General features: G+C 46.3%; 1 protein-coding gene across 2 annotated transcripts in view; it reads right to left on the bottom strand.

Annotated features, from left to right (window-relative positions):
• Positions 1-13635, bottom strand: part of Pcsk6 (proprotein convertase subtilisin/kexin type 6) — a 182513-nt gene that overhangs the window by 133839 nt on the left and 35039 nt on the right. For both annotated transcript variants that reach the window (XM_051148691.1, XM_051148692.1), the window contains exon 2: positions 2012-2116. In XM_051148691.1, coding sequence (XP_051004648.1) covers positions 2012-2116 — 105 coding nt within the window. The remainder of the gene's footprint in view (positions 1-2011; positions 2117-13635) is intronic.

The following is a 13635-nucleotide window of genomic DNA, read 5'->3' as shown; positions in this document are numbered from 1 at the left end:
TGACTAAGATGACACGTGATGGATGGGTCACTCTCAACCTCACAGAACCCACCACGACTCTTCTGTGTTCAGGCTGTGCACAGGAACATGGCGCCCTGCTGCCCTACTCTACGTGGCCCTGAGAACTGGGCCCGCTCACTCTTTGCTAATTGCTCTCATTCTGGAAGTGTGAGCTTCTACGGTTATGGCTTTGCTTCCTGAGGGAAGGGAATGTCCTCGTTCCTCTGAAAACCATCTTTTCCTGATCTATACTGTGGCACAAGTATATATAACTATAATCCTGTGTAATTAGGTGAGATGATGTGCTTTAAAATGCCCAGACATATAAAACTCTGAAGGAATAACAGGATTAGCAGAATGTCTTTTAACTACATATTTCTATGTATCCATCCATTCTTGTGTTTATCCATGTATTCATCCATCTATGCATCTGTCAACCGCGCATCCATCTGCCCCTCCATCAGCAGCCCATGTACCCACCTACTCACTCACCCTCCCATAAGCCCCGTTCATCCACGTATTCATCCACTCATCATCCTTCACCAGTCTGTCCGTTCATCTATCTATCCATCCGCTCACCCACCAACCTACGGAATGAATTCACAAATACATGCAGGATCTCTCAGCTTTCCAAGGCCCACTCACGTGAATGGGGGCGACTTAACTACATTCAAATCAGAATGCCCATAGAGCAACAACCCAGCGCAAAGCAACCAGAGATGAATGGTTTCCCTCCCCTCCCCCAGCTCTGTCAACACAATGAAGGCATGATTGTCAGTGGAGTGGCTGTGGCAACGTCAAAAGCCTGTTCTTCCATGGAAATTACTGTAAACATTCTCTGGAAATTGCTGAAATAATTTTGTGCACCAGACAGTGAGTTCAGACTGGCATTTGGCACGCTGCTTTTAAGATGAGGTGACTACCATTTTTTACAACAGTGATGGACTATCAATGGCCATACTTCCTTGTGCTTCCTACGGGCGCGTCCTTTTCCCTCACAGCTCTCGCTGTGATCACATTTATTGCTTTGTTTTTTTATCAGCCCAGCTGCCAGCTTCACTGCCCTTGCTGTAGGCAGAATAAGCCACACAGCCGGTATTTAAAAAGCACCTACTGAAGTAGTGAACTTGCGAAAGGCCCACCAGCCTAGATTGCATTTGTAATCTCACCAACTATCTGCTGGCTGAAATTTGCCAACGCTAATTTTAGATATAGGTAGGAAGGAAGTATAACTTACTGACCCAGTCAATATGGGTGACATGAAAACTTAAACTAATTTATTTAAATCTGAAAGAGTTCACAAAAAAGTTTTAAGGAAAGGGTCATACTTACTGCCCCAGGATTTAAGTCCATGGCAACCACTAAGATATGTGTTATAATAACCAGAAAATTTTCTCTTTGCCTGATCACTAACTTCATTATTAAAGATTTGCTTTAAGGGTTTTGATTTATGGGTGCTAATCATATATGTGTACTTTGTAAGGACCGCATGCTTTTATTTTTAAAAATAAATTAACTTGGCCAGGTGTGGTGGTGCATGCATGTAATTCCAGCACTAGGGAGGCAGAGGCAGGCGGATCGCTGTGACTTTGAGGCCAGCCTGGTCTACAAAGTGAGTCTAGCTCAGCCAAGGCTACCCAGAGAAACCCTGTCTTGAAAAACAAAACAAACAAACAAATAAAAAATTTAACTTTTCCATTTTTGCGGTGGAAGTGGGAGCCCTGTGCAGGCTGGGCAAGGCTTCTACCATGGAGCTATCTCCCAAGCCTTATTGATTTTTAAAATATTGATAGATTTCAACATTTTAACTAAGTCAAGGATTTTTCTCAAGTCTGATAAAGAGAAAAACTGAGGAGAGTTAGTGGATCTGACATGTTGCTATATCTCTGCTACATTTTACTCGAAGTAAAAACAGAGATTAATTTTTTTTTTTTAAACTAGAACCCCATTATGGTTCACTATGAGGAGGGCAGAGCTAACCGGCCTCGGACTCCTGTCCGGTGGCATGTACCTGCGGGTCCATTCTGAGGAAGGTGTGAGGGCCTCTGCTGCTCAGGGTTGATCGCTTGAAGGTCTTGCTGTGGTAAAAATGGTAGTAATCGTCCAGGTTTCCAATCTGCAAAACAAGAAGCAGGTTATCATCGCTAATACTGCCTCCCCGACAGCTTCACAAGCCCCCCTTCCCCACAGGCTTCCCACCCACCATCTGGGCCTTCCTCAGCCTCCAGAGGAGATGGCCTCCCCGGCCTGCTGCCCACCTGTGTCTCTGGCACAAAGTCAGTGTTTATGAACCGGAAGGAAGGTTTGGATGGTCCTTTTCAGATAAACAACCCTAGGGAATGTTTCTGAGGAAGCACACACTCATCACATCTCGCCAGTTAATATTGCCTACGTTTATACTATTGTGGCCAAGTATTTTAGACACGAGTTAGTGTTTATTTTGGGTCAAGTATCCCTGAGGTAGCTAAGTTAGTGTCAACTCAGGTCTACACCAAAATATTCATTATAAACACTCCCCTTCCTCTCCACCCCACGAGTAAACCCAAATCTCTAAGAATGGACAGTTACTTTCAAGTGCATGGAGGAAGCCAAAGAAAACACACGGGGCCATCTGCTCTGAGCCTGGCAATAGGTCAGATAAGAACAGCCAGGCCCCTGGAGTGTCCCTATTTCCCATTAGGAGCACTTTTTCAGGACAGATTTCTGCTTGAGACTAGGTGGAACCAAGAGAGGCCACATGGCCTGATTCCCCCATCTTCAGGAGAGGCCGATGCTCGTGTCCTTCCTGTCATGTGGACTTGCCCAGTGTCGCTGGCTGTATCACATCACTGGTTAGCCACAAGCACCAAAAGCAGAGTTTAAGACTACAGATGTACTCAACTAACCAGACACTGCTGTGGCCCTTCCCAGCCACCTGAGCTTCAGACTCAAGAAGGACTGAAGAGTAAGCGAGCCCCCCATCCACACCTACACCCCTCGACGCTTTCCCTTACAGCGTCATCTGTAGGCAACCGAGGTCTGAAAGTACTCAATGGAAAATCCCAGTAATAAGTAATTCGTGTCTTATAGACCGTTATTATCATTGCTCTATTCATTACTGCTGTCGATCTCTAATTTAAACTAAGCTTTATCATAGATGTGTGCATATAGGGAAAAGTACAGTAGCTGAATCTATCTCTATGCATGCACATGGTTTATATGTATATATAATATATACTATGGTGCTATCCATTTGTACATACTATGTGTATATTCTACCGCAATTCTCTTCTACAGAGAAATTATGTGATAGTTTTACATGTAGAGCTTCAGTCAGATTAAGTCTCATTCAAACCCTCCCCACCATCTGCCATATGGCTTTGACAAGAATATTCAAACCCTGCTTATCTCAATCACTTATGAGTAAAACGGGACTAAGACTGCGTACCCTTATACTTTTTTGTATTACTGATTTCTTTTGAATTTAGCTAGGACTAAAGTTTACCTAATACAACCCTGTTGGCTGCCCCAACTTCACAGCCACCCTGTCTGCTATCACCTGTAGATGCCCACTAGGACTGGCAGCCCCAAGGAGACACCTAGAGGGATTTAGATGCTGTGAGTGGCCATTTCCACATCGTTGCCCAGGAGCACAGAGTATACAAAAGAGGCTCTGCCAGGTTCTTTGCCATCCTCAGCTTTCCTTGCCAGCCTGGCGGTTCAGCTTCTTCCTGTTGTTAGGTTTAGGAGACAGCCTTTTGTTTTTAAAATAAAGCCCCTACTCAAGTTTGTTCTGGCATGTTCTGCTCTTACACAAGAAGAACATGGAGCACTGTGACAGTTATGTGTCACCTACCAAGTGCTGAGAGCCTATGTGCTAACAAATGACAGCTCTTCCTGGGTGCTGGGATGGCCTCTCTGGCTCCTCTACAAGGCCCCTCCATTCCCCTCTTAAGGTCTGGGATGCTGTAGATTTGGGACAAATCTGGCTGTACAAACATCTTGACTCCTTTCTGTTGGAAAACCTGGACGCATCCTTTCTGGGTTTGCATTTCCTCATGAGACTGTAAGTACCACTTTGCAGGGTTGATTGCTTCAAGATCAATGGCGATCCCTATGCATATGAGGATGCTAGCAGGGCTCCCGCCAGGCAGGCAGGCAGTAGGTGCTCAATGCACAGTATCTGCAATGCCAATTCTCTGTTCATTTCCTATTTCAAGATTTAGTTTTTCCATCACAAACTTCATTTCCCTCTTCCTACAGGTAAATCTCATTTCTTACTTCTCCCAACAAGTGACGCAAAGATTGCTAAGGCATGGTAGGCAACCATGGAGCCTTTGCTAGACAGCAGCAATTGGTAAATAACGTTTGCTTGTGAGCAGTCACTATCACTGGGGCTTGTCACATAACTTTTGGTCTTTTAACCCTGAGCATCTAAGCCATTCCCTCTTAGGGACATTGCTGAACAAGTTTGTTGGCCAATGGATGCACTCAATGAAGAGCCTGCAGCCATTCGGGGCAAGACCGGCTCCGAGTAGCTGACCCAAAGCAGAGGAGCCATCTCTTTCCTTGATATAAGTCTCAAGGCCACCCAGTCCTCTTGTCCCTGGGCCACTGAGATCATCCTTGGAAATGGCCCACAAGGTCTCCAATGATGAGCTGTTCTCTTGGAAGAAGGAAAGGAACAAATGTTCCCCATAACATTAACTAGGCAAATGGCCTCTGGGGTCAGCAGTGGCCAATACTGCACCTGTATGGACACATGTACAACTCAGCAGGACAACTGAGTTCCACTGCAGATGAGAAGGGAGCATCAGCCAAGGCACCTTCCTGCCCTCGCGAAGCTAGCTGCTAATGCAGTGAGGCTCTGACTGCTGTAGCGAAGCCATGCGGCATGTGGGAATTGAACTCAGGACCTTTGGAGGAGTAGTCAGTGTCCTTAACCTCTGAGCCATCTCTCCAGCCCATCTTAGGGCCAACTAACATTGCATTGTATGCCTATATCCATCCACATGCTGACGGGCACAGGCTCCTTCCTCATTTGGCTACTGTGAATGTCACCACTATGGACAGGGTGTGCCAATATTTGCCCAAGTCCCTGCTTTCGCTTCCTTTGGATATAATCCCAGGTCTTACTTCTAGCATTACCGGACTAGTCACACCCACTTGTTTGCTTATGTAGCCACTTCCTGTTGCTGTCTCAGCTCTTCTTGGACTCTCACCTGACCTGCCCCAGCAGCTCTGACTCAAGGATGCTCTTCCATGGCTAGGAAACTGCTTCTTCTGATCTCAGGCTGTCATCTTGAGGAAAGAGGACAGGGTATCAGGGTGGCAGGCTCTAGGCTTGGACAGAATCTCTCCCAGGGATGACTCTACGCTCTTGGTTCAGCCAGATGATGTCTGGTTGTGCTCTGACCCTGACTCAGATTACCCAGAGGGTCTCGTTGTCCTGTAACTCGGACTCTCCCAGCCTTGGTCTTCCCGTTTGTAAGATAAGGCCATTGCACAGGGAGACTGAGACCTCAGCATTATATGGGGGGAGGGGTTCCCAAATTTCTGAATTGGAAACACCACCATTCTGTCTAAACACAAGCTAAGCCAGCTGACACTAAATGACATATGTATACACAAATAAGATGTAAGATGACTATAATTATTTTGGTACACTGCTTCTTAAACCTTAACATAAAAATTCAATACGTTCTTTTTTTCCCCCTTTCTTGCCCATGGTATTTTCACAACATGTTCATCAGAATCAGTCTCTGAGAACCCTATCCAATAAAACAATTTGCTGAATATCAAATGCTCATGTTTCGCTACTCGACATCAATATGTAACTATATACATTAGTTGATAAAATTGGTAGTATCATTAAAACATCATTAAAGGCCTTGCTAAATGTTCTCAACCAGAACACTAGAAGAAATGAGATTAAAAAAAAAAAAACTCACAGAAAGAAGAGTCAAATGTAGCTTAATTCTCCCTAACTGGAGGCTCTATTAGACATTTCAAAACACTAGCTGATATAGGTTTATGGTGCATACAAGGAAAGTACAAAGAGAAAATGGAATTAGGAGCAAGTGCCCCATTCTGTCCCTTGCTGGAGTTCCTCAACTTGCACTGAGTGTACCCAGCTTGATGGGCAAGGGTCAGATGAGCACTCCCACGCCAGGAAGCAAAGTCAAAGTTCAGGTGAATTCACAACCCAAGTCTAACCTCATCTTGCAAGGCCTACAAGAGAAACCCTGTCTCGAAACACGCCCTCCAACAAAAAAAAAAAAAAAAAAAAAAATATCACACGTGTATATATATATATGCCACAGAGATTCCAAAAACTTGATGTCTGTCCACAGCAGGTTTCCCACACACAGCCACATATCTCAGCAAGTGCCCACTCTTCTCTGTGTGCAGGGGAAACTATGAGAATGGTACGTTTTCCATTCTCATGTGTGGACCTCTGTGTGGAACCCTGCTATTAAGGTCAAAGTCCAGCATTTCTAGATAGCCTCTGAGCTTAGTATAAGGTGTCAGACACTCTTTCTCAGCTGGATTCCCTCTTGGCCTGATCTGGGGAACCCCAGATCTTCTAAGGAGCATCACATAGCCCTCAGGGAGATTACAAGCCCAACCCTTTCCTGATAAGAAACCCACTCAGCAAGCTCCAAGAGATTCCTAGAAACACCCACCCTATGCTAATGAGATGTCTTAGTGTCTTGGCTTTTGACCAATGATCTTTAACTGTACCTGGAGTTCTTCCCCCACCCATAGGATAATTAAGTACTGTTCTGTTACATGTAAATTAAGTATCTCTGGCACCCCTTGCCCCAGTGAATCAAGCACATTATTCACCCTCCAAAGTCCTCCCACTGCCCGAGGGTTATAAGTCCCTGATTCATGAAATAAACTCTCTCTCACTCCATTCTTCCACCACGACTTTCACAGATTGGTCACTAATTATGAGGAAGGAAGGGTTACCCTCCTCCCTGAAGGCCTCTGGGAGCTTCTGGACACCCTACCCCACCTCCAGGCTTGGCTGCCTGATGGGCAGCCTCCTGTCCAAGCACCTCAAACAGCCGTTGAAGCCGGTGAACTTGGTGCTCACCAGACCTGCATCATGCCAGAACTGTGTCACCAGACCTGCCTTCCTGCCAGTTTTAGGCTTTCGCTCACACCTTTGTCATCAATACAGTGGGTTAACCAAAGGCTATAATGCTGAGGTATCATCACAGGCTTTTAGAACACCCAAGTTTCCACTGCCATCTAGTACCAGCAATCTCATTTTAAAAGAGCTAACTGTAACACCCAGTGGCAAACTCATTTCCACCTCCCCTGGTAAACCAGGAACCCCGCCTAGTGCATGGCCCTGAGCACTGGTCACTCTTGAGAGAAATGGAACCTTTGATCCCAGGGATTACTCTGTTCCCATCCGAAAGCAAACAGCAACTGGACCAGCCTGCAGGAGAAACATGCACCTCCGTTTACTGTCCAGCAGCCTGGGAAACTACGACAGCCATGTCCCGGGCCAGCCTACGCTACCACCGAACTTGGAACAACACCTCTGAGTATTATGTGTGTGTTCATGGATAGATGTTCAAGTGTTATATAAAGACTTATTTGTTCTGCTGTGTGTGAGATATACAAGTATTAAAATACATATGTATATATATTCATATTTACATATTTACACAAGTGTGCATATGCATATAGATATACATGTGTTCATGACTATGTATATATGTGTGTATATTTAGATGTATTTTACATATGACCATATAGGGGTTTGTATATATAAATACATAAGTATTAGGTATTTGGATACATGTGTGTATGTGTGTATGTGTGTGTGTGTGTGTGTGTGTGTGTGTGTGTGTGTGTGTGTGTGTGTGTGCAGGGCTTGTAACCAAAACCAGGTAAATCCTTGATATTCCCCCATAACCATCACATCCAAATAGACTGCTTGGGCCAGTGTTGACTGCCCTAACTAGAAGCCCTGGGCCAATGACTCCCTGATGTAGAGAACCAGGCAAATAGCTCCAGCAAATCTGTTGTGAGTTGGGTTTGACCCCAGATGGAAGTTCGGGTTCTAGTGGTCGGGGGGTAGGGGGTGAGGGGGGTAATGGGGCTTGTGGGTTCTGGGGCAAGAGAGTATCTGAGCCTTTCCTGGGAGGCTGCCAAATGGTGCCCCCTTTTATTCCCATCTCTGGGGTCCAAATCAGGGCCATTTGTAGAGAAATTTCAATCCAACAACATGGCTGCTCTGGCAAGGGATCACATCCGAAGACCTTCCAGGTCTATGTGATCTGGCTAGAACGCAGACATGCTCTGTATTACAGTATGATCTGGCTGGAATACAGATACAACCTTACTATACACCTTTAATCCCAAACAACAAAGATAAAGTTAGTTTATAGAAGGAAGCAGCCATGTTTGAAAGTGTCTAATTGAGGGGCAGACAAAGTGACCAATCAGAGAAAAATCTGATACAATGAGTTAGTGATAGGATATGCCCAGCTCTCACGAGAACAGATCAGGAAAGGGAGGCTACTTAAGAGCAGCACAGGGAGACAGAAGGTTTTGGGGGGTTTTTTGTTTTGTTTTGTTTTGTTTTTGTTTGTTTGTTTGTTTGTTTTTTGCTGAGAGTTTTCTACCAGGACAGTTTTACAGAGACAAGTTGCAGACAGAGCAGGCTAGACTTGGGTGAAGACAGAACACACCAGAGAATAAGAAGGAGAAAGAAGATTAAAACATATTGGCAGAATTAGTTTGGGGGCAGACAGAGCAATTAATTCAGTCAGATGCTGAAAGAAGTCAGTTTGAATCAGTCAGCTTGGAGAGGAGTTTGGGACAGACAACTGAGTTGAACCAGCCAGAAAGAGTTCAGAAAAAAACTAGAAAGGCTTGAGAATGGCTCTTATCTCATCTCCTCATCTAAGGAAAAATTTAAAAAATTTACAGCCATTGCTCCTCTGGAGCCTCTCCTCTCTCCATCTAGATGGTTCCTGAGTGCCCTGTACTGTCATGGCCAGGGTGCTGGGAGGCTGGGCCATACTCTCAGCCTATCTGTCCTCAAGTTTGGCACAGCACAGGAGTCAGCAGATGTCTGCCACCACAACCAGAGCCACCGTCATCATTTTGTTCCACCCCCACCTCCAAGAATGCCTGTCATCTGAGGAGCTCCATAGCACAGTGGAAGGTATCATCGAGCCTTCCCAAAGCATCCCCTTAAATGGTCCACTGCCCCATCCCACAGGGCAGGCCTGTTGATTCAGACTAGCCCCCAAGGTGCTGTGCTGGCCCATCCATCTTTTCAACATCACTGCAGCCCCACCAAGCTCCTCGCTGTCACAGAAGACAGCATGAGCCCCTCAACCCTCACATTTGGATCTTGAATACCAAACCAGGCAACTTCTGTTGCCCCAGGTTTGGCCTCTGCCCTTAAGAGATGTTATCCTAAGTAAGAGCCCGTCTCCTCTCTTGCTGCTTCAAAGCCCTGTGTGAGTTCATGCTGGGCCGCTGACACTAGCTCCTGCTATAGTTAGCCTTATCCTAATGTCATGACCCCCTCCACTTGCCCCCCTGTGGCCATCAGGACTCTCCCCCATTTCCCCTTTTTACTGAAATCTCAACAGCAGGGGACCACACAGCACTTGTCAAGGTCTCTGATGCACAGAAGGTCACAAGCCACATGGTAAAGACAAAGCGATTTCCAGAATTCCAGCTCCAACCGATACCAGGTAGATACAGGTGAGGCATCTTTCTCATTCTGCCCGTAGAAAGCAGGCCAGGGTAAAGTCTGAGCCAGAGGTAGGACTGGCTATCCCCAGTTCCCTCCCCTCCTGGGCAAAGCTGTCTTCTTTTTTGTACTCCCTCACAGCCAGTTGCCGTCCCAGGACAGCTGTGAAGCTGGCAAACATTGTGCTGTGGAGTTAGGGACCAACTCCTGGTGCGTGTCTGGGCAGACATAGCCTCTGTGCTTTCTAGAAGGCACACTCCTCCTCTACTCAGGTGGCTGGGCTCATTCATGGGGAGCACATGCATACACACACACACACACACACACACACTCACACACGGGAGCTCACGAAGAACTTGCAGAGCCACACAGGGGAAGATCTGAAGGAGAGCGCGAGAGCAGACTCTTTGGGGGTTTTATTTTAAGCACAAGCACTTCCGGTCTCACTCTCATGTTTACAGAGCCCAGTGGTGCTGCCAGCTGGAGCTCACCCTGCACTCTTCAAGACAAGGGTACTTGAAGGGATGAAGGAGGGGCCCCAGTCTAATCAATCCAGGTCTGGTGTGCAGCAGGGCCACCAGCATCCACCCCAGATGACACTGAGTCTTCCAAGAGTCCACCACCAGCCCTGGGACCAGAGAGCTGTCTCTGCAGGGAGTTGCCTAAGGGCCTTTTTTGGACAGTCCAGGAAAACATCACCCCACTTCCCCAGGCTAAAGCAACTAAATCAGTTCCTCAAGGGAACAGCTGATAAGCAGCCATGGGAACGGCACCCCTCAAGGTCTCCAGATAGATGGGTAGTAGACTCTGGCTGCAATAACTCCCCTTTATCACTCCTGGAGCCTGCCCTTGGCTGGACACAGCCTTCTCCAGCCCTGTGCTCCCTGCAGCTGCAGCACGCTGGCTTCTAGGGCTGCTGGGCTTTCTTTGGGCTGACATCTTCCAAAGGCCTTGGCTTTCTCCAAGAGCCCATGTCTAAGTCATGGTCCCCTGGGTTCAGTTATATAACGCTATTGATCCCAGTTGGGCTGCTTAAGAAAAACACAACTAATTAGAGCCCATAAAAACCAACACACCGAATTAATTCTGAATTGCTCTGGTGACTTCCCCCTAAAAAACGTTATAAATAGAGATGGCCACCAGGCCTATATTTAGCCTGCGCCGGGCTACCTGGTATTTATAATTAAGGAAGTCCGGAGGGACAGAATGGACATTTTGTTGTTTTTTAAAGCAATTTTTACAACCTGCTTCCCATTTCAGTCACATATACACATAGCCACATTCTGTTATTGCAATAATTACACTCCCGCCCGAGTTAAGATACTTCATGATTTCTCAGTCCTTTAAAACTATGTTCTCCAACACGTACACACCCAAATGGTGCAATTAAGCTGGTCAACCTCCTGCAGAACCCTAAAAAAAAAAAAACATTAATTTTGATTTTTGTAGACTTCGTTTTCTCCTCCTTCCCCTGAGTTGCTGAAACCAACAGCTCAGTTTCTGATGAGAAAATCTGACTTACCCCTTGGCTTGGGCTGGTGCTGTTCATAGTTACAAACATTGGGCAAACTTTACTTCGAAGCTCTCTGCTTTAAAGGGCTTACCAGTTAAAGAATCCTTAGTGAAGCTCACTACTGTTCTTCATTCCTAACCTTACCCCCTCCCCAGGATATTCACTTCTCTTTTGTTTGGATTTGATTTAGAAGGGAATGCATGCAAGCCTTCCCTCATGAAGTCTTCTGTCCTAAAAAGTGTCCTATGGAAGGGAGCACGGCTTGTGTGAGGAGGGGACAAAGAGGAAGGCCTGGGATAGCCTGTGACAAAGCACCACAGCTGGAGCTCAGCAGGTGAGGAAGGCATCCCTGCTGGTGATGGAGAGCCTGGGGGAGTATAGGGCAGAGCAGCACACTCTAGGCATCAGAGTATGGCCAGGTACCCAGCTTAGGGGTGGAAATCAATGAACAAGGCAGATAGATAAGCTATGGGAGTGGGGTCATGACCAATGTATCAATACTTCAGGAACAATAGATGCCAGATTTCCCACCACTGAGAAGGTCATTCATACAAGACCATCTCATACTCTGAGAATTCTTTGGCAAAGGACTGGAATTAGATGTCCTTGTAAATTCAGTGTGTGTGTGTGTGTGTGTGTGTGTGTGTGTGTGTGTATGTGCGCATGTGGTTTGGACAAGTGTCATCCAAAGGCCCATAATCTAAAATCTTGGTCACTGGCTTTTGGGAGCGATAGAACCATTAAAAGGGGTGGAGCCTAGTGGGAGGAAGTTAGATCATGGAGAAGAAATAGTAGGACCCAGTGCCTTCTCTCTGTTGTTTCTTGGCTGCTACCAGGCAGGTAGCTTTGCTCCACTGTGCACTCTCACCACGATCTACTGCGTGGCTACAGGGCTCTGGGCTGAAACCTCCAAACTGTGAGACAAAAGAAGAAGTGCTTCCTTTAGTTATAGGACCAGAGCTCTGTTGAATGCGGTGTATGTCGGCAGAGACACGTACTCCAACCTGTCCCTACCCCCTTCACCCCAGGCAACATATACTCCAAAGCAACGAGTGCAGCCCCCCCCGCCCCGCCCTTCCCCCACTACCCTAACCCCTACCCCCCATGCCCCTGGTGCTCATGCATACCCTTTCCCTGCTAAAAGGACCAGAACTCTGTGAGCAGTGGCTGGTTCTGGGACAGGGACAGCAGAAGGACGTGCAGCATCAGATGTTGGCAGGAAGCAAGCAAAGGCCCAAAGGGCTCTAGAGACATTTCCGAAGGATACAGAGACCCACTGTATCCACCCACTGACCAAGCCACGAACATGATAGACATTCTAATGAGCTATCATCTCTGACTGAAACAGCAAACGCAGGTCCCTAGAGATACAAGTAAATGAATAACAAATTCAAGCTTTCAAAGGAATATCTACTCTGTTTCATACAGTTTCAAAGTAGTACTACACAAAACACTTACAATCATAAAGGCAAAAGGAGAAATTTTACAGTGTAAATTCTGATAAAAACCACCTGAGTCAAGTGACCTACATAAGCATAGCCTGTGGAGCGACGAAACATGAGCCAGGGGCTGTTGGATGCCTCAGGATGGTTTGCCTCCTCCAAAACTTATGCTGAGGCTTAGCCCCTACTGTGAGACTTCAAGGGGGTAGAAAACTCAACCTGATGATTGGAGGTAAGATCCTCCAGGGGTGACTATAGTTAGATAAGCTCAAGGGGTGAGGGCCCACGACTTGAATCTTGGTAGTTTTCTAAGAAGAGGAACATATTCATTCCCCCTGTTTTCCTGCCATGTTATGACCCCCTGAGCCAGTCTGGGATCCTCCCAGCAGGGAAGCAAGGACAAGTATGGGCCCTTGACTTTGGACCCCAGAACCATGAGCCAAAATAAACATCTTTTTTCTTATAACTTGCCCACTCCGTGCTATTGTTATTAGCAACAAAAAAACAGGCTAAGATGTGGTCAGGCACCATGGCAACCAAGGTCACTTCTATAATACTTCCAGCAAGATGTGACTAGCCTAACTGGAATAATGTTCCCCAAAACAACTGGCCTGATATGCAAAAAGAGATTTAGGCCATGAAAGTGAAAAAAACAAAACAAAACACTAACAAGAGCTCTAGAGTGAAAGAGACTTAACAGCAATGACATGGCCTCCCTGGAGGTCACACTGGAACCTGAGGCAAAGAAATCAGCATGACTGAGCTGGGTTGCAAGTTTTAACATTTTGTTCATGGGTTTGCAAGCATTAATTGTCTAAATATTGCAGTAACCTAATTTATCTTAATGATGGAGTCTTTTGGTACCCCCTTATACTGTGCCCTTCAGCCACACGCCACCCTCATCCTGCTCTACAGCCCACCCTGCTAATGAGACTTACTCATCACATGTAGCCCTAACTCTGAACAAA

Source organism: Acomys russatus, chromosome 7, assembly GCF_903995435.1.
Source record: "Acomys russatus chromosome 7, mAcoRus1.1, whole genome shotgun sequence".
NCBI lineage: Eukaryota > Metazoa > Chordata > Mammalia > Rodentia > Muridae > Acomys > Acomys russatus.
Note: the sequence above shows the minus strand (reverse complement) of the source record. Positions and strands in the feature narration are given on the sequence as shown.